Source organism: Ciconia boyciana, chromosome 8, assembly GCF_034638445.1.
Source record: "Ciconia boyciana chromosome 8, ASM3463844v1, whole genome shotgun sequence".
Taxonomy (NCBI): domain Eukaryota; kingdom Metazoa; phylum Chordata; class Aves; order Ciconiiformes; family Ciconiidae; genus Ciconia; species Ciconia boyciana.
In genome coordinates this window covers 15,124,649-15,145,304 of record NC_132941.1, presented here as the reverse complement: position 1 = coordinate 15,145,304, position 20,656 = coordinate 15,124,649, and the positions used below count along the sequence as shown (strand labels likewise).

Sequence of the window (20,656 nt, the reverse complement as noted above, 5' to 3'; positions counted from 1 at the left end):
CACAAAAGTGCAAAGTGAGCACAAAACATTACCAAATAGGCATGGTAGCATTTTATAAGCCATTAGTAGAATGAAATACAAAACAGGAATAATCAGGCAGCAAGATAAATGTGAGGCTGTGCTTTAATAATTACCTGTTTTGTATCTGGATCTGCCTGTAAAGCAGAAGCAAAGGCAAAAATACAGAGATGTTCTCTAATTGTTACCCAGCAAATTGCACTTAAGGCTTATTACAAGATAACATAGAAACAAGAAGTTTTAATGGATTTATCCTATTCTCCTGGGGGTGCTGGGACCAGTATAAAATGTTTAGTTTAGAACCAATGCACTTGCCCATAAGGGGAAATTTACCTGTGTATCTATAGGAGAAAAAAGACACTAGTGAATCTCCATATGTGGAAAAGTCCTGAAAGTAAAAGACTGAGTCTTCAACTTAATAAAACAGAGGCTGGGAGAAGAGCAGTTGTTTGCTGTATGAGGAAAGCTTTTATGAAGTGTCTTAGTGTGAAGTTTAAGAATAGGCAGGATTAAAAATAGCATGCAGGTTGCTTGTTATTTTAAATTTTCTTTTACTCAAACATTTTATTCTAGTTGATAAAGAAAAATATTTTAAGAAAGCTGTCATTGGTTACTGTTTCTAAAAGGAAATAAATCCAAAATATAAGTGGATTCACAGGGTGATTAGCTCACAGAATTCACGAAGAGATGCAGCAGCTAGGTTCCACTTCTACTGTGTGAGAATTATGCAGCTCCATTCTGACAGAGATAAGGGGAATAAACCCCTCAAGAAATAGGACAGGGAAATTCAAGCCCTAGCTGCTGGACTACATGATTGCATTAGGGGAATGTCCTGTAGGAGGAAAAGGGTGAACCTTTTCTCCAACCAGCAGATGCAGAACTGCACTAAACAATGCACGTCCTGTAAGTGACCTTCTGTGGGGACAAAGTCACGATTTTGCTTCATTTCTTTTCTTTTTTTTTTCCCCAGCCATAAAATTATTTCAGACAAAAGACATAACTCTAGTTTTTGTAAAAATGTGAGTTGCAATGAAGTTGTATCATCTTACTGGTGAAGAACAGTAATCAAGGACAAGAAGAAAGAAGAGGCAAATGATTCTTCTGGGCTGAGATACCTCATAAACCACAGAAGAAGTCTTGACTGCCCCTTTGTATAAGGCAGAACTCTCTTCCTGCTCCTATAGGTGATATACAGCCCCTTCAGCTGAACAGAACACTTCTCCCTTACTTGCATACTCAACTCATTGGTTTGTGGAAAGGACAGGGCCATGTGAGCTATAAATAACCCCTGACTATTAATCAATGTAGGGTTCATTTAAAGCATCATTTACAGTCTAATAACCTATCCAGCATGGTAGTACTAGCATATGTTGACTAGCAAAATTGTCTTGCTCACAATTAGGCAACGCTGGAAAAGTTTATACACAAATGTTTTACAATTAGTGACTGCCTGGGTAAGAGCTAATAACAATGTTTCAGAACAAGATTAATATTCAGTAGTTAAAAGAAGATTAAATAAGGCCAGAGTTTTCGTTATTAAATATATGGGGCAATATATACTGCTATTATTGAGTGACAAATTTAAGACTAAATGACAAAATCAGGCATTCACTGATACACTACATTTTTTGTAATAACATCTGGCACCATAAGTACACCTACAATCAGAAATAAAGAAGCTTTAACTTACTAAGATTACTGTAGACTTATACTGCAGTATAAGCACTCAGTAGTACTTATTGTTCTGGTTATGGTTCAATTTGTAAAATCAAAGAAAATGGGTTAGGTAATGACTGAATGATATAGTGGGCATGCCCCCAAGCACAAGGTCATGCCATACCAGAGATCTCTGAGGTAGTTCCAAGTAAGATGACACATTGATACAGCACAATACGATGCCATGAAGAAATATTAACTTAGCTCCTGGGAACAGTTCTGTCCATTTTATCTGTCTTAATTAGTGGTTCTAATTAACTTCAACAAAATAGTGCCATTTGGTATGGCTACAGTGCTTTTTAGGCAAGCCTGGGGGTCTCTGTGTTGCACATCATAGGTACTCAACTGGATCCTCATACTCGCAAAGCTCAGCCCTCCAGTACATACAATATGTAGCTGCTGTTATTAACATCATTGTCTGTTATGCTGACCAAACAACATTTCTAACTCCCCTCTTCCTCCAACCACGTCACATTCAATCTTATTGATTATCTGCCAAAGGAAAGTTTATTATTAACCCCAACCATAACCGCCTTGTCTTTGCCTTTACAGTCTCTTTGAATCCCCCATGAGACTACGTATGAGTCTTTATTCTTTATGTCTCTGGAAAAATGAGGATGGAATATAATTATTGAGATGTGTGAATGCAGAATGAGATTCACTAAAATAAAAAGGTTTCATATTTTGATACCCTGATGAAACCCTGCATTCTGGTGGATGCTGCCCTGTTCTCCCTTCCATAACCTCAGCCCCACCTCTACAAATCTACTCTGTAGCCTCCCTCTAATCCAAGGCTATATTCTGTCTTAAGGGGAACTTTGTAAATTGTAAAGTTGGAATGAAAATAGACCTGAAATCTGCCACCAAATGGTGTGACCTTTCTCTGGGCAGCATTAGCCTTTTTATTTTTTTTCTATGCTGTCTCTGTGCTCAGCATCAACAGGCTCTTCTCTCTCAAATCACTTTACCAGTCTCTGTCATGAAAGAGGAATCTGTCAGAGAAGCACAAAGATGATATCTGCTTATGCATTGAGGACAACAGCAAACTTAAAAAGCAAACCTCGGTTAAATGCATAAAATTGTGTAATGACTCCCTTGTTCTCCGATTTTTATAAGGCCGGACACTTCAGAATCTTAGCTCTGCAGGATTGAGACTGTCTATTGCTGTATTTACACAGCAGCTAATTCATTTCTGGCCTGATCCTGGTCTTGATTTCTGGCCACTACCAGAATTAGATTATCATAATAACAGCAATTAGAATGTTCTCTTTCTCACAGACTGGATAGCTTTGGACATTTGATCTGACCTGTTCAAAAGTTAGAGATACAAAAGATCTGAAAAAGGCTTTTCTGAGGACATAGAATAAAAGATACTTTTGTAATTGCATGTCTAATTTCAGCTCATTACTCTCTCATCGTCTTTTAATCTTCTCATCTTCATGCTCGGAAAGGAAAAGATTTATTATCATATGAAGTCAGTAACAAATCCCTTGCACTACCAGTGAAATTCTCTCTCTGTTCTCATCTGTTTGTACCACAAATACAGAATAATTTGAGGACCAGACAGTACAAAAATATTAACTTCCTATAAGCTCAGATATGCTTGTGTAAACTGATACATTGTTGCCAAGCAACAACGTATAATCTATCACACAAATCACTGTTGCTTCATGAATAACGTGCAAAGAAGAAAAAAAAAAGGGCCAAATCTAATGAAGTCAGTTCTCAAAGTGAAACATGCGATACCTTCTCGATGCAAAACCTATACATGAAAATAATCCCAGGCTCCTTAGACCAGAAAAAAATTAGAACTGGTGTGGACTTAATTTGTTAAAGTTTGCATAAAACTTTTAATACTATGCAAAGGCTAAACATTGTTATTAATTTAAAATGGAAGAAAATCTAGAATGAAATGATGAACTCAATACCAGCTTTTAGTACAGTTTTGTTTGCAAGGCATGTCAACTTGGCAGAGTGTAGCCCTGATCTCGGCAGCTGCGGAGACTTGAACTGTGCTTTGGGATGTCCTTTCCTCCCTCACCCAAAAAGCGAGCTGTTTCCCCTGACAGCAGCCATCTACCCTGTCACATGCAAGTACGCTGCCTTGGCTTTCAGAGAGACATGCAGCCGCTATACTCTTCTCTGGCGAAAGGCCACTGCTATGGAAGCTGCTGTTCCCTCTGTCTTCTCCGTGTCACAACAGCAGCCTCCTAGCTAGACTGTCCTGGGCAAGAATCAAGGGAGAAGACAAGGCAGAGGGGGGTAACGACTGCTGGTGCCTGGCTCACAGGGGCTATGGGCTCCTGTTGCAAAGGAGGTAGGCAGCCCTGCTGAAGGGCAGCAAGTTTCCCCAGCAGCAGCTGCAGCTCCATACATCCCCTGAGCAGATACAGGAGGCTTTCAGCTGTACAGTGAGAGGACGTAGCCTGAACAGCCCTTCTGAACTGCTCTCAGGAAAAAGGGAAAAAGGAATGTAAACTGGATGTTCCAGGACTGGGCTTCTGTTAGGGGATGGAGTTATGACCTACTCTTTTCCTGAATTTAAGCTGATGGGAGTGGCTGGATATATTCGGGAACATATAAGGTGGGAAAAACCAGAAACAGGATCTTGGATGAGCTAATTTAATCTTTTTTATCACATCAGCAATCCTTTTGCAAACAATGTTGGACTATTTCATTGCTTCTTGATTGAACGCAGAAAGGAATCAACTTTGTAACACAAAAGATGCTGCTTCAGGAGATTAATACTAAATTGAATCAGGCAAAGATTGCAATCACAGCCCTGGACACTACATATGAACAGATGGTAGCCTATGGTAATAACTTGGAAGGCGAGACTGGCATAGCAGAATGCAATTCATTTTAATGAACTCCATTAAAACCATGAGGATTGAGTGTGACCATATTTAAGGGCTTGCTCCTAATCTTGTAGAATTTGAAGCAAAAAATTTTATTGCCATTAACAACTGGAGAATCAAACTCAGTTTGTAGAATATCTACAGAAAGAATTAATGATTTAAAAACCAGCAAAGCTGGAGAGAGAAACAGCATGCTGATCTATATTTTGTGACTAGATTTATTGCGGTTCTTGTTTAGGAATGAAACCATAGAAGGTGAAATTATGTTTATAATAATTTATAATTATTTTCAATTTCCTTTAATTATTATTTATACACAGGAACTGTTTCACTACTGATTCTGGGAGTGACTTAGAATTTCTAATGACAAAAATGGCATTTACTCTCCTCAGAAAGACAGTATCCACAGCAACACAGAGATGACACCATACCCAGGGACTGGTTTGGAATAGATGTAGAAAGTCAAGTGCCTCCTAATGAGTCCTCTGTATCTCTCTATGCAGAATTAGGATATTAACATTAATACTTGTTTTAAAGTCCTGATCCAGCCCAACCATCCACACTTCATATATTGTATAATTAACTCTTCCTCGAGAGCTTCCTGTTCTATTCTTTACAACCAGGAAACAAACCATGGCTTGATCTGAAGCTGCCTTTTGAGCGATCAGTACGCTCTATTTAGCAAATAGAGTGAATTATCTTTCATGAATTATCTTGTTGCAGTACAGAATGTTTATAGTTCAATGGCTAAACACTACAAGCACTGGGGTGCTCAGGGATGTGTATGCGCAGAGTATAACTATACATTCAAAGTTATGAAAGCAAGACAATAAAATGGCTATTAGAAATTCTTATTAATCTGTGCTAGCTATCTATAAGTGCAATGACAATACTGAGTTGCTGAACAGCCATCTTCTGATACCCGTTCCTGATTTACAGCCTCTCCTGGTACAAGGTTGTTCTCACTGATATAACCAGGAATAGGTTCTAACCCAAAATAGTGGATTTCATTTGCTTTTCATGCTTCTCAGCTCTTGGTAGCTTTTGACTTCATTGATCACTCTCAAAGGATGATCTCCTGCTTGACATAAGCTTTCTCAAACTTGTACTTTTGATTCACTCTGACATGACTATAGAACATCACCTTCAAATATTAGTTTGAACATCTCTTCTCCTACCCACATCTTAGATTTGATTTCTCATGTCTTCTGTTGTCATTCTATATATTTTAATCACTGCTTCTGAAAGGAATGAATTCCTTCCTTCCTATCTTTTTCTTCTGCTGTGTTTAGTGTGCAAATTCCACATTCAAATAATATAATTAACAAAACAAAGTAACACAACAGCAGATGAACAAAATAATTCTTCCATTAATAGCCATTCTAGTCACTCATCTTTTCTCTCTTTTTCTTTATCTTCATAAAAATGTACAGTATCATCAAAGTACCACCACACTGTTATCGCATTAGACATTCTGGAGCAAACAATACAGAAATTAATCTTCAAATATTCCTTTTTTTTAATCCTTTATTATGCCTGTTGAGTTGCATTGTTGTTTAAATCCAACTTCATAGTTATTTTCACCACTGGCAGACTCACTCTGTAGTTAGTAGCAGGCTTGACTGAAGACAATGTGAATTTTGCTTACCTAAAAATCATAATTAGCTATTCCTGCTACTGTGGAAGTAAAAAAAAATTGGCTATCACTATAAATCCTTTATTTCTCTGCATAACAATTTTTTATGAAAGGATGAGAAAAAATTTATTTTGTTTTTAAAAAACAGTGCTGTATATTATAATTCCTTTCACATCATGTTGGGGTTGACTTTGAGATTATAAACTGCACTGACTGCTTTACAATTGGTTTCTGATATACTTTTTCTTTACTCTTTTTTTAACTTTTTTTTCTTTCTGGAGAGAAACTGTAAAGATTGTCTATGTACAAGACCAACAGACTGCATTTTATTACATATTTTACAATGCAAAAAACTAGTTTACTGATCAAATTCAGATTTGATCCATTTAGTTTCCAATTCATCTTAGCTATACTCTTGATTTCAGATGGAGACTAAGATCCTCTTGCATTTCTCTCACATTTAAACCTGAAATCTGTTTAATAGGTAAAGAAAATTAGTGAAGTTCAGCTAATGCCATCATTTTTTGTTCTGCAAAAATAAATACTAGTTAGGGAGAGTTTGATGAACTTGTTTTCTAGAGTCATGATTTTAATAACGATCTAAAAGTTTGTATGATTCATGTATATGGGCTGGCGATATTTCTGTCATTAATTAAGACTATTTCCTTAGTTGCTTCTCTTAGGTATTTTTAAAAAAGTTTCATGCAGGTATTTTTACTTGGTTTTCTGCAATCACCATATTTTAATGAGTGGGTTTGAAACCATTAGTTAGAGATTATCTGCTATAGAGAAAAAAAAGTATATTTTACCTATGGTTAACCACAGTACTATCTTAAAGAACAAAAGGAAACTGCATTTGATTCTGTTGGAACTAGAATGACTACAACCTGCCTTTTGAACATAAAAAGGTTTAATTATCTGTGTGTGTTTTCTCCATAACTTCATTCTTTATATGTTTATTATGGGCAAGTTAGCAATTTTCAGCAAGTAAGAAAATATGGAATGCCCACAATGCTCTCTAGCCAGCATATTTGTGGTTCTTCGGACATCGATGATTTTGTCAGATTTAGGTAATAACAAGTAGCATTTCACATTACAGTTCTTTTGTCTTTCTTCCACAGATAACTTCATATAGTCACAGCACAATGATTTTCTTCCTTTACAATGCTTCTTTTTCACTAACCTATGAAACATCTTAAACAAGTATGTCAGAAAACTCTTACCACCCAGAGAAATCTGATGCCAAGTGTGATTTGCAATGGCAATCAGTCTTGGTGAACTCTCTAGTGTAATTAATAGTTTGTTTTAATTACCTTCCAGAGCATATTTCATGTCCTGGGCAAACAGAGTCCACATGATTTCAGCACTGATTTTTCCCATGTTCAGCTCTTGAGGGAACCTGCAATCAATCACATTAGATCAGTTCACCTGCTGCTAGAAATTATGCTTACAGCTGCACAGCAGAAAGGCAAATATTTCCACAAAATAATTCCCCTAGTACGCACTTACTGTATTTTGTGTTTTGTACAATTATATGAACCATCCAATCTTCAAATAAAAACTTCACTTAGTCTAATGTCAGGGGTCTAACTAAGTAATTAGTTCAATGTTGCACCAATTCCCTCACATGACTGTTTAAATCAAGAAACATCCATCTGTCTTGCAGATAACTCTTCAACTTTAGATAAATCAGATGGCTTATGAAAAACCTGAAACAGTTGGCTCAGATGTTTAGCAGCTACAGGTTTTCCTTAATCCCCTTATTACACTGGAAAATAGTGAAGTTGTCTGTGAAGCTATATTGGTTTATACTAGTTGAATCCAATTCACTGTTTGAAGACTTTCACCTTGAAGTACGGATAAAACAGTAGACAATATAAAAGGTAGAAAAATGCATACTTTCAATTAAAACTTTTAGTTATGGTCTTCTGCTTCATGTAATCTTTGAAAAACAGTCCTTTTCAGATATTTTTTTGCTGTTATCAAGTAAGTATTTTTCCACAACTTTTTCATAGATCCCAGCTGCTTCTTATTCCATGTAAAATCTTTAATCTTTTAGTTACCATCTTCACTGTTAGCTACTAGCAAACCCTGACATTTTAGTGACAGACACTGCATGTTTCACATCATGGTTAAAAGGAGAGCTATTTGTCTGTCCTTTTTTTTTTTTAAAAAAAAGTCTGTCCTTACTGCAGGTGTGGGACTGACATTAGTATGAGCAGTTCTCAGGGCACAGAAGCAGACGAAAGCAGGTCACGCAGCTAAAGAGCAGGCAGTACTGCACAGAACCTCTGAGTGGTAAACCACTTGTTTATACTAGAGAGGTGCAGTGAGAGCCATACGAATACACTAGCAATTCGCCATGAATACACAAAATCATCAAAGGCCATATTCATGAGGAAACACACAGAGCTGTGTGGCTTTTGTCTTGAGTTTATTACACCACTTTACGCTAGCAGAGAATTTGATCCAAAGCATTTTGACCTTTTATTGAAACACTAATCAAATTCAGAAAATATTCTGTAATAATTTTTGTAAAAATTTAAGTATTTTTAAAGTTCTTATTGCCAAAGAAAGAATGAGAATGATGTGCAACTTCAAGGTGATAGCAATATTATCTATGTATTATTTCCAGAATTCTTTCCAGGGACATATTTGACCCTGATCATATCTGCAAAGAAAAAGTACTTAAACAGCTCATTAGCTCTGCCACTTTAATATGAAGCAATTGCTAGCTCAGGTCACTGATATGCCTTCATTATGCTAACGGCTGCTCAATTACAGAACTGTATTAATTCTGTTAACAGAAAATTAATTGTTGTTCAAAAGCTCAAATGTATTTTAACTGTCTTAATTTCTTTACCTCCAGTCAGTCTGAGTGCTCTCTTAGCACCACACTTGAACTTTGACAATGTTACTCTGAGGAAATATTTAGAAGTTGATTTAATATTAACACTGTCTTTTGTCCATAATGCAAAGCTGGCCATAATGCAAGGCTGAGTCTGATAAAAATGTGTTTGTTTGATTAGTTGTATATATATGTGTATACATTTTAACTTGCGAAAACACGGGCACACGCAAACTACAATTATCTTTTCACTATGCTGCTTAAATTACTGTAGTTCTACACAGTATGCTTGATTCATCCCACCTGACTTCAGTTAGGTACATAAAGTTGATGCCCAGAGATATCAGCTTCTGTGTCCCTGAGAAATATAAACTTAATGAATAACCATGAACCGGACATACCAATGAAATCTTTCCATCTAGTGCCTAGGGTATGGGTATTCGCAATTTTATCATTACACGGATACATTTTTGTATACAGCCCTGCAGGATTGACTGCCATTCCCATACATCCTGTATACATTTTATTCAACACAGTGACCTCTTAGCAGGAGATTACTGTGACAAAAATGATCATACAACAGAAAGCCCACTGTGTTTTAGTATAAAACTTTTACATGTGTTTTCACATGTAATTAATTTGCTTCATGACAGCTATGATACCTGTAGGTGTATTCATCAGAGACTCAAATAATAGATTTTGAAATTGTCCAGAGTAGGTCAGTAATGTAATGTGGACAGTTAACCTAATCAACATTTTCAGCCAGTGAAGTTGATTTAACATGCTAATGAACTAGGTAACTAATATGCCTGTAGATCTCATTGTGTTGCGATATTAGCCATAAAATACACTATGTGAAATGACATCACATAGCTTGCCAGGGTTCAGCTAGACTTTATTTCATGGAAGTTTCCTACAGTTTAATAGTTTGACTTCCAGGTAATTCAATCCTGATTCAGAAAGTAAAACTACTTGCTTATCACATTATAATTACAGAACTCTGGCTTCAGCACTATCCCAGCCCCTTCTCCACACAATGTGTGCTGATTTTGGCTGGGGTAGAGTTAATTTTCGTTATAGTAGCTAGTACGGGGCTACATTTTGGATTTGTGCTGAAGGCAGTGTTGATAATACAGACATGTTTTAGTTGTTGCTAAGTAGTGCTTATACTAAATCAAGGACTTTTCAGCTTCAAGGACTGCTCTGCCAGGTGCACAAGAAGCTGGGGGAGACACAGCTGGGACAGCTGACCCCAACTGACCAAAGGGCGTATATATGACATACCATACCATACCATACCATACCATACCATACCATACCATACCATACCATGCCATGCCATGCCATAGGACATCATGCTCAGTATATAAAGCTAGGGAAGAAGAAGGAAGGGGGGGACATTCGGAGTGATGGTGTTTGTCTTCCCAAGGTAGGAAGACAAGGGTAGCTTGACCTTCCCAAGGTTTTCCCAAGGTTTGTCTTACTTGGTAACCATTACACGGGATGGAGCCCTGTTTTCCTGGAGATGGCTGAACACCTGCGTGCCGATGGGAAGTAGCAAATGAATTCCTTGTTTTGCTTTGCCTGCGCACGTGGCTTTGCTTTCCCTGTTAAACTGTCTTTATCTCGACCCACAAGTTTTCTCACTTTTACTCTTCTGATTCTCTCCCCCATCCCACTGGGGGGGAGCGAGCGAGCAGCTGTGTGGTGCTTAGTTGCCGGCTGGGGTTAAACCACAACACAATGATACCATTGTTTTTCCACTTTTTGCATTTATGAACAATAGTCACATTAGAGCTGGTGGTAAGTGGAATCCCATAATCAAAGTAAACTTCTAGTTTTCAACACTGCCTTCACAAGCTTGGATGTTTGCTACTGCAGCTCCACCCAGCTCAGACAGGTGTGCACAATGGAAACTGTCACAAACATTGTTTTCACACATTAGAAATAACCATTTCACATCTGATTCATGGCTTTCTTTTATCCTGTAATTCATATGAATTGTGTTGACACAAGAAAATAAGTTTTATTCCATTACTCTGCTCTGCATTCTTTATCCTGTTCACTGATGTACAGCAATTTGAGACAGTACAACATCTTGTATCACAAAACTAATTAGGCACAAGCCTCTTATTAAAAAAAATTACTACTTATAACCATATTTCAGAAACAAATAGCTGTTATCTACCATTGTCAAAATTATTTTCGTATGCATACTAACCATAATAGTTGAAAACTGAATTGCATGGAGATATTAAAGCTGTATAGTGTTGACAATTTGATTTTAAATTTTTCAAGTATTATTAGTTTACAGAGGATTGGACAGAGATTAACAGAGTGTAAGTTATATAGCACTTCTGCATTAATTACTTTTTCAAAAAAGGAAAGTAAGATCTAAATAATTTTAACATTTTCAATCAATTTCTGCATTTGCTAACATCAAAATCCTGGGATTAGGTTTTCCCCCTTGGTATATATTTACGTTTATCTAAGTAATATTTATGTGTCATTTCAGTTAGCTATTCTTTTAACGAATATTGTACACAGTGTACAGGACTGACAGAATACATCATGCATTCAAAAGATTTGCTCTGAATGTCAATGAAAAGGAAATAAAGCTAAGGCCTGTGTCAACAAGTATCACAGAATTGTGATGGAGTAAAATTTTGTCCTTAACTAGAAAGGCTATAATATTGTGGCTACTATTTCAACCATTAGCTGGCCAGGATAGCAATGATGACTGTGATACACTCTTTCTCTAGGCATCCAGTATTGACCACATGGACACCAGACTGGACATTCTTTTGAGCTAATGCAGCTATTTTTATAGACTTTTTGAACAATTTAAGCTGGAATGGACATCTGAAGGTCATCTAGCTCAAAGCAGAGAACCTCAAAGTTATATCAGGTTGCTCAGGGCCTGTACAGTTGAATTCTGACTACCTCCAAATATTAAAATGACACAACCTTTCTGGGCAACATATTTTGGTGTTTGACCCCTCTCACTGTGGAACGTGGATTTGCTCCTGTATAGCTAATATGAGTTTCCCTACCTGAAAACTGTGTTCGTGCCTCTTACTGTGCACTTCTGGAAGGGGTTTGTCTGTGTCTTTTCCTTATAACATCTCATTAGGAAGTTGAAGAATGCAATCAGCACTGCCCTTAGCTGTGTTTTCCTCAGGCTGTACAAACTGCTGCCTCAACTTCTCCTCACACATCACGCATTCCATCCCCCTAATCTGCTTGGTTGCCCTCCACTGTAGTTCTCCCGTTTGACAATGTCTGTCTTGTACCAAGGAATCAAAACTGGAAATAACCATCCAAACGCAGTGTCACAGGTTCCGACCAGAAGGAAGCAATCACTTCCTTCAGCCTGTGAGCTGGGGTCTTCCTAATGCAGCCCACTATGTTATTATGCAAAATACAACTCACTGCACTAGCAGCTTTATTCATGAGGGTAGCAGGATTTGGTCTCTTCTCAAGGTCCTTAAATTGCTAAAAGGGTAGCTGAGCTTTTCATAGTACTGTGATTTGATTAACATTCCTCCGTTGCATGAAATTTGTTTTAGTAACAAATGTCATGGTTTATAAGAGCTCCTTTATCAAAGCCTGAAAAGAGGCAATTAAAAACACCCCTGGAACAAAAAACAAAACAAAATAAAACTTTGAGATCTCCATAGATAAAAAAAAAAAAATTGAAATCCAAATGACCTCCTAATTTCTTATTCAAATCAAACAATCACTTATATGTTTTAAATAAACCCAAGAGAAATCCATTGAAATAGGCATTTTAGAACATGTCAAATTATCCACAAAAGTCTCAATTATCCACTTCATTTCCATTTGACAAGTTCCTATGCAAGTGTGGGCATACTAAATAGATCTCAAGAAAATAAGTCAAAGCCTTGTAGAACTTCAAATAGGCAAAAAATTATGTACTTTGTTAAATGTAGCGCATCAGAAACAGAAGCTTCCTTCCGCACTCCTCCCAAGTGTGTCAGAAGTGAGGTTCTTCATTCAGTTAAACCCCACAGTATCTAGCAGTGAAGCTGGTTCAGCTTCCCTAGTTGTAGCAGAGGTGGCACCTTTCAAGCAATGTTTTAGATGTTTCTTATACCACACCCTAGACCTTGTGTTGATGGGCATGGAACGACAGTCCATTGACCTCTGTGCTGCTGATAAAGCAAGATATCTTCCTCTTTCAGCTGCATTACTGTTAGGACTTCAGGTGCAAGCCAGTGATAGTAAATCTCATTAGACACCATGATCTGCATCTTCTGCACTGTCATACAGATATTGACTTTGCAGATCTTATTTAGAGGAGCAGTGTTACTGATTCCAACACAGGTGTGATAAGGGCAGGCTGACTTAGATTGTGCTTGAAATCTAATGTCAAACATACATCAGCATCCCTATGGTAAGTACACAGGCCAGTACAAATCGGTTCTACCAGAGCAAGTAGGGAAACCAACTGTAAAATGACGAGCTTGAAAGGAATGTTCCATTTAACTCCTCCAGCAGGACTGTTTGTGTGAACAATGTGGGAAATGACTGTATTATTTCAATGAATATTATGTTCAGTTTTGTTGATTTGATTGTTATGAAGCAATCTGTCATACAGTGAAAAGCTAGTTAACGCCTGCAGGACTTTTTTCCAGTCTTTATTCTTCTAGGAAGAATCAAGAATGCTTCTAGTGGCTTACCATCTGCCAGGAGTTACTGGACAATGTTGGCAATTTTCACAGTATGCTTCTAGTCTCTGTTACTTGCTGGGTGGTTTGTACCTTATCTAAGGGAAGGGCTAAAAATTGTGTCATGTCTACTTCACGATTTATACTAACATACCTGTTTCTAATCTCCCTAACTTTTACTATGTATTTTAAAAAATCTACCCCATTGTTATGACACCATTTGTGCATTCGATTAAGAATATAAGGGCACATGTACAACTTGAGAATGCGAAATACCGATGAAGACTTCCTGTATATATGTACTATATACAAGTGTGAGCCTTTTTTCCTGTGGGGAAGCGTAATGGTTATGGCTACAGTATGCACCACTTCTGCTATAATTTTCCTCAGAGATAGCTTTATGTGTGAGTAGTCACATTTACTTTAATTTGATTACTCATGTTGCTAAGATTACTCATGTAATAATAATATATAATTTATTATTTGCATTCCAGTAGCACTTAGAGGCTTCTGGTAGGTTTAAGAAATTACTGTGCAGGAACTTTAAAATATGTAATAAGAGAAAATCATGGCATCAAAACTCACAGTTTAAAAAGAAAAGACAGAGAATGGGGAAGAAGACAAGGTAGAAGTGACTTGCTCAAGATCCTATGACAGGTGAATGTCAGTCAGCAAGAGAACTTAAGCTTTTGAATCATCCTTCTGAGCCCTCTTCCCAACCAGAACAGGGTTCTAGTTTGCTTTGATGTACATACGTACAGATAAATATATATACACATACTATTACATGAATATTCAGAGTAAATGTGAAATAAATAAGAATAGAAAATTCCAGGTGATCAATTAACATTTGATATTTATCTCCAGTACATGACTCCCAAAAAGCTTACTCTTCCCTTGTTCCCAGCTTGCACTTTGTCAGAGAGGTGCACTTAGTATTGTCAGCCATATTTCACTGTCTGACTAAACTGACAGGCAGAATTATCAGTTATGAAAAATGCTCATGTTAGGAATGTATACAATAAACAGTAAACTGCAGAGCAGAACATGACTGAGATTTTATTAGGCCTGTTATTCTTCAGTATTAAGCTGTTCTGATATTTTTGCTTCTAAGTATATTACGTACATTTAATACTTTCAACACCCTCTTAACTTTCTAATTCTAACATCTATACATCTATAGGTAAAGAAGGAGGAAAAGAACCTAGGCTTGACATTTGTGGCCACTGTTGAAACTGCTTGGAGGACCCTAAAAATAGTATTGTGAAAAGGAAGACAGCTTCTTATAAATTCCATGTTATATTACATTCCTTCCTGATATCATGTTATAATGCTAAAATGAGTACTTGACTACTGTAGAGTACAACTTTTAATTTGTGCTAGAAATAGTTCTGGCACATCTTGAGTTTGGTTCCAAATGTCAGAAGCAGCAGTAATGTTTTTTCAACTGTAATGTATCTTTCTGGCTAAGAATAATGACAGAAAAAGCTATATAATTCTATTTGTTTTCCCTAAACATAGACCTTCACATAGAATACTCAGACACTGCTCAAGAAAGTCGTATGTCACAGTTCACAGCAGTTACCACTGACTTATCTGCATTTGGGGTCGCAACTGAAGGCAAATTCTGACATATATAAAAATACACACACAATTGAAAGCAAAAATTAGTCAAAGCATTAAAATATAAAGAAGAAACGAGTCCCCAGGAAGAGTCTTTTAAATTCACCGTATTTAAAAAATTCATAGTCAAATTCTTCACAGACCCAGGTAGTTAGATGAGCGTAGAAGTTCTCTGGTTCTCTGACAAAATACACAACAATTAGAGCCACATGCAGGGCTGATTCTCCTTTTCTTACTAAGGTTTGGTGTAAGAGAAACTTCATCTACAGGTGAACGAGCTCAGTGAGAAACCATCCCTCACTAAAGGACTGAAATTATTATCCAATTCCAAACAAGTTACAGACAGCTCAAGAATTTCTTACCATGATTTATTGCTGTGCACAAGATGTTAATGGATGCTAAAGCTGGGGCTTGGATTCAAAAACCAATCCAAACAAAGCCAAAGGGTATGCCAGGAACTCTGACAAGCTCAAGAGAAAAAGATCAAGTCTCCTCATATTGTAAAAAGAGCTGGACTGCATAAGAAACTGGTCAAATGCTTAGTCAGAACTAAGTTGGATAGTCTAGGGTTTATTTTTGCAAATTAAAGACTGAGATACCATCTCCAAGTTGTGTAAGCTGCAGGCAGAAAAAATCTAAAGAATTTTTAAAATGGACAGTGACAGGAATGGAAGACAAGGAACTTACTGGGTGCCATACTTCAGTGCAATGGCTCATCTGGTCATTCTGAGCAAGGACATGGAACCAAGAATCTAGGTACATCTTTATGTAAATAAGTACTGACTCCTATCACATATTTCTTACTCTAATGAAAACAGCATTTCATGATCCTGGATTTCAGATAAAGGTCTGGGCAAAAAAAGCAAAGTTATTTCTCTTTTTCCTAAAGCTCTATCTTAACTGTACTCCAGAAATGCAATTACTGGAGTAAATCCCAAGTCCTCTCTCAGATAAAACTCTTTGAAAGACACCCAAAAAAGGAATTAGGGACTTCACTGTATTTTGCAAGATCTTTTACCATACTCAGAGGAAGGAGATACATTTGAAGGAATGAGAGACACATATTTGTCAGAAAAGAAGTATGCATCCTCGAATTTCTTCATCAAGCTGGAGTTAACAGTTAACAGCATTCATATAAGGACTAGTTTATACAAAGGCCTTTTCCTTTTGAGATCATTTGTTCTAAAAGGATGATGGTAGCCATGATCTGCTCGCAAAAGTAGAGGTGCTGTAACTCTGGAAGCTGTAAAGCAGCACAGAAAGGAGATAGCCTCCTTCCAGTCTCCTGCATTATGTGTATCTGCCTAATAGTCATTATTAAGCTCATTATTCTACAATTTGGTTAATTCCTTATCATCATGGTAATGAAGCACAACTGTATCGGTCTACACATGCTGTCCTTTTGTGCATTGTTAAGCCTGTGATCTAAGAATTATACACAATGGAAAGTTTGGGTTTCTTTCCTGTGTGAATCTACACAAGGATTTGCATTTTCTGTTGCTGTGGAGTCAATCTTCTCTGTTCCCTAGGTCTAAGCATTTAGTAAAATACGTGTTTCCGTTATTTGTATACTTTAATTTAGTGTTGATGGGCTACTTAGTTCCATGTTGTCTCTGAACTTCTTTTCTAAAACTTATGCTAGTTTCCATACTTATAAAAATCAGAGACCGGTGGGTATTATGCAGCTGTCATAGTTATGGGCATTATGCAACTATCATAGTTATTGTTGCAGTGTTATTACACGTGGGAAGCTAACAAAGCTTAACACACAACAGAAGCATACAAAATTTTCCACACGCTAAAGATAAATGGTAACAGCAGCAGCTGACTTTTAAAGGAAAGTGATATTCAAAGGTCAAATTCCAAAGCATGTATGTAAGTGAGGAATTTTGTATTATTTGTATTTTATAATCTTATTTTTAGGTAAAAAGACTTTTCTTTTGCAAACTATTTCAGAATTTGGTCCCTAAGCAGCAAAATATCGGAGAAATTTCCCATGCAAACCTCTACATTTTATGTTTTCTAACCTTCATAAAAGCCACACGTTTTCACATTTCTCAGTGAAGCAAGAGGACAACCAGGAGAGTGCTCTATTAGTCATTTTGTTTCCTCTTCCTCCAATTATTTCTGTCTCATAGGCCATAATTTTCCCAATTTCTCTGTCATTCTTAGAGCAATACTATAAAATCTCAGTTTATCCAAAATATTGCTATTAAAATAATCTTCCTCACTTTCATGACAGTCTCTAATCCTCAACTCATATGCCAACAATACAATACTATTTGGTGGAACTTCTTAATAAACAGAATGTGCTAGGTTTTCATGGGAAATAAATTAACCATTAGGTTGCCCATACATGATCATTTCCATGTATTTCCAAAAATACTAAACTGCATATAAAAGGTAGCCACTTATGAATGTCTTCTCTCTATTGATTTTAATTAAGCAAAAAATGAATGAAAACTGTTTACATTGGCTAGTTCTGACAAAATGCTATATATAAAACCACAGATCAATGGAATGAAATTGAACTCAGCTCAAAAGAAAATGAGAACCAATGTATTAAGCAAAACATAAATAAACCCCAAAAGCATTTATCCTAGATAGTACTGCATGTCTCTAGTTCAATCCTAAACCAAGAAATTCCTACCATGACAATTAAAAATGCTTTTTCTTAATTTGTGCTGTCAAATCTGCAGTCTGCTACATTTTAAGAATATCAAAGTCCCTGAACCTCAGATGTACATTCTCAGAATAGCTCCTAGTCCATACTTGGTGGGTTCAGCCTCATTCAGGTGCTAAAGAGTCTGGTCCTGGTGTGTGAATACACACATTTTTGTGCTGTGCATGCAGCAACAGGTTAGATTGCACTATCTGCGGAGTGCTTGGCATAGTCACTGCTTCACTAGTTCTTAAGACAAAAGTTCTATCTGATTTTCTAAAATATGTATTCTATTTAAACTGTGAACAAAGAGTTCATTTATTCTCACTTTTTGTGCTCTATCCTCCACCTATCCAAGGTTTTTATTTTTAACCAAAGCAATGTTCCTTTTCCTGAAGAAAATATAATGGACAAGACAGATACCTTATACTGCCTATATAACTAATCTGGTCTTAAAGTGTATGATACAATGCTACATGAGAAAATGACAGTGGATCTTGTGAAAGAACAGAATATCGCTTTGTTAAACAGGATAATGTTCACAAGTTTAATGAAACAAGTGATATTCATATGCTTCCACAGAGTGACGTGTAATTGATAATGGGGAATCAAGACACAAAACACATCAGATACACTTTACATTATCAAAGAAACATTCTAGAGTTAGCCTGACATAGTCCAATTCATGACTTTCATGAATTCATTCCTTTCATTTAACTTCCTTACATGCTTTTTTTTTTTTTCCCCCCACTGACATATATTTCATAACTCACTGACTCATAGGTTATGGTTATACTGTTTCTTCAATGTAAGTTACTATCCTTGACTTCACGGATTTATTAAACATTCTAGCTCCTGAAGCATGAGGAAATCTGCTCCTGCAGATTTCATGTGCCAGTTCTTTCCACACTGTGGAATGGGGAGGGAGCACATGAAACCTCTTGGAGACTTGTTTTTACAGCAGCTCTGATCATTTAAATTTCCAAACACTCAGTATCACTTGCCATTCTGTGTTGACATCAACATTCTTCAGTTAGGTTCCTTGCCCTGTGTCATCCTCCTTTAATTTCTGAATGCTCAGATCATATTTCAACTAAATACCATGTTCACTGCAAAGAGAACTCAGTCCCATTGTATTCCATTTTCCTTTGCTCTCTGTTATTTTCTTTTGCAACATTTAATCTATCTTGACCTTTTAAATTTTAAGCTAATGCTTTCTGACTTCCAAAGTTTAACTGCTAATCATATAACTTTTTTCCCCATCCCTTGTAGGCTCTGGTTTTTATTCTAACATTCTTTTTGAGTTGGTTATACACTATGTCTTCTCCAAGTTCTTACTGCTCTAAGTTCTTATCTCTAACTGCAAGTACAAGTTCCTAACAGATTTTGCAATACTATTTCACATTTGAGTACTTTCTCTAAGTATCTTTAATCAGCTCTTCCAAAATACCATTTATGCTTTCTTTACCCAAATAATAAATAGTATCACTTCTCGGTTCTTCAGTGAATCAGATAATTTTGTGGGTATCCAACCCTGGTAATCTCAGACAATGTTAATAGCATTTGTTCTAGAATGGTAACTATGATTTTTATTTTCCTTTCAAAATGTGATTTTTAGCTATCAGAGGGAGACTAAAAATGTCAAGGGCTAGCTAAGGCAGTATTTCAATATGCTCTGCAGGAGTCACTAACACACAGTACTAAAAAGTACTAAAGTACTACTAAAGTACTAAATAGGAGTATGAAACACACAGTGTTCACAGAGGAAAGAAAACGGATGCTTACATTGCAAAGATGTAAGAATCAGTAAATAACCAATTTAAATGTCCCACCAGAGCTGTCTTGTTTCTTAAATTTGTATTACAACACACATGACTGTTCTATGTGCTATACAATTAAATGGAAAGCTTTTTACTAGAGGTGTACAGTCACAGAGTTTAGACCTTGATTTCCAAATGCACAAGCATATTTCAGTTGAAGATTTTGTTCTTGATTTGTTGTTCCTTTTAATTGAACAGATATTTTATTTTGATAGCAATTTCTGCTCTCTCGCAGTGTGTACAATGCATATTCAACAAGTGCTGGGAAGTCCTAGATTTGCTTGTGAATCAGGTTCCAATCACATTTTACATTGTTTTAACTAGTAGAATGAGAATTTTACAACTTAAATACCGGACTTCATGTTTTTCCCTCAAACTTGTCAAGTTTCTTATGTCATATAAGATCCACAGGTTGCCCACACAACTCCCACTGAATGGTCTGGCATGGTCTTTCAGTTGCTGCAAAGCTTGCTGAGGCAATCATGTCATGTTTCATCTGGATTCATCATCTGATACCGTTCAAACTGCTCTATCACAGCATCTTTTTTGCCTCCAAGGTAGATATAAAAATAGGGTTTCCAAAACTGGTTGAGGAAAAAAATTCTGAGCAATATTATACCATTGTGAAAAGTCCTATCAGAATGCTTGGAGCTCTCCTGGGGATCTTCAGTAACCTCATTTCTACAACAGGATTCAAATGGACATAGGCCTGAATATTCCACTGAGACACTGCATGGCCATATATTTCTAATAAGGAGTCATAGTTTTGCAATATTCTTATGCA

At 36.6% G+C, this 20,656-nt stretch overlaps 1 protein-coding gene across 1 annotated transcript in view; it reads right to left on the bottom strand.

Annotated features, from left to right (window-relative positions):
* Positions 1-20,656, bottom strand: part of UNC13C (unc-13 homolog C) — a 187,269-nt gene that overhangs the window by 53,464 nt on the left and 113,149 nt on the right. The window contains exon 17 of the mRNA XM_072871143.1: positions 7,542-7,627. Coding sequence (XP_072727244.1) covers positions 7,542-7,627 — 86 coding nt within the window. The remainder of the gene's footprint in view (positions 1-7,541; positions 7,628-20,656) is intronic.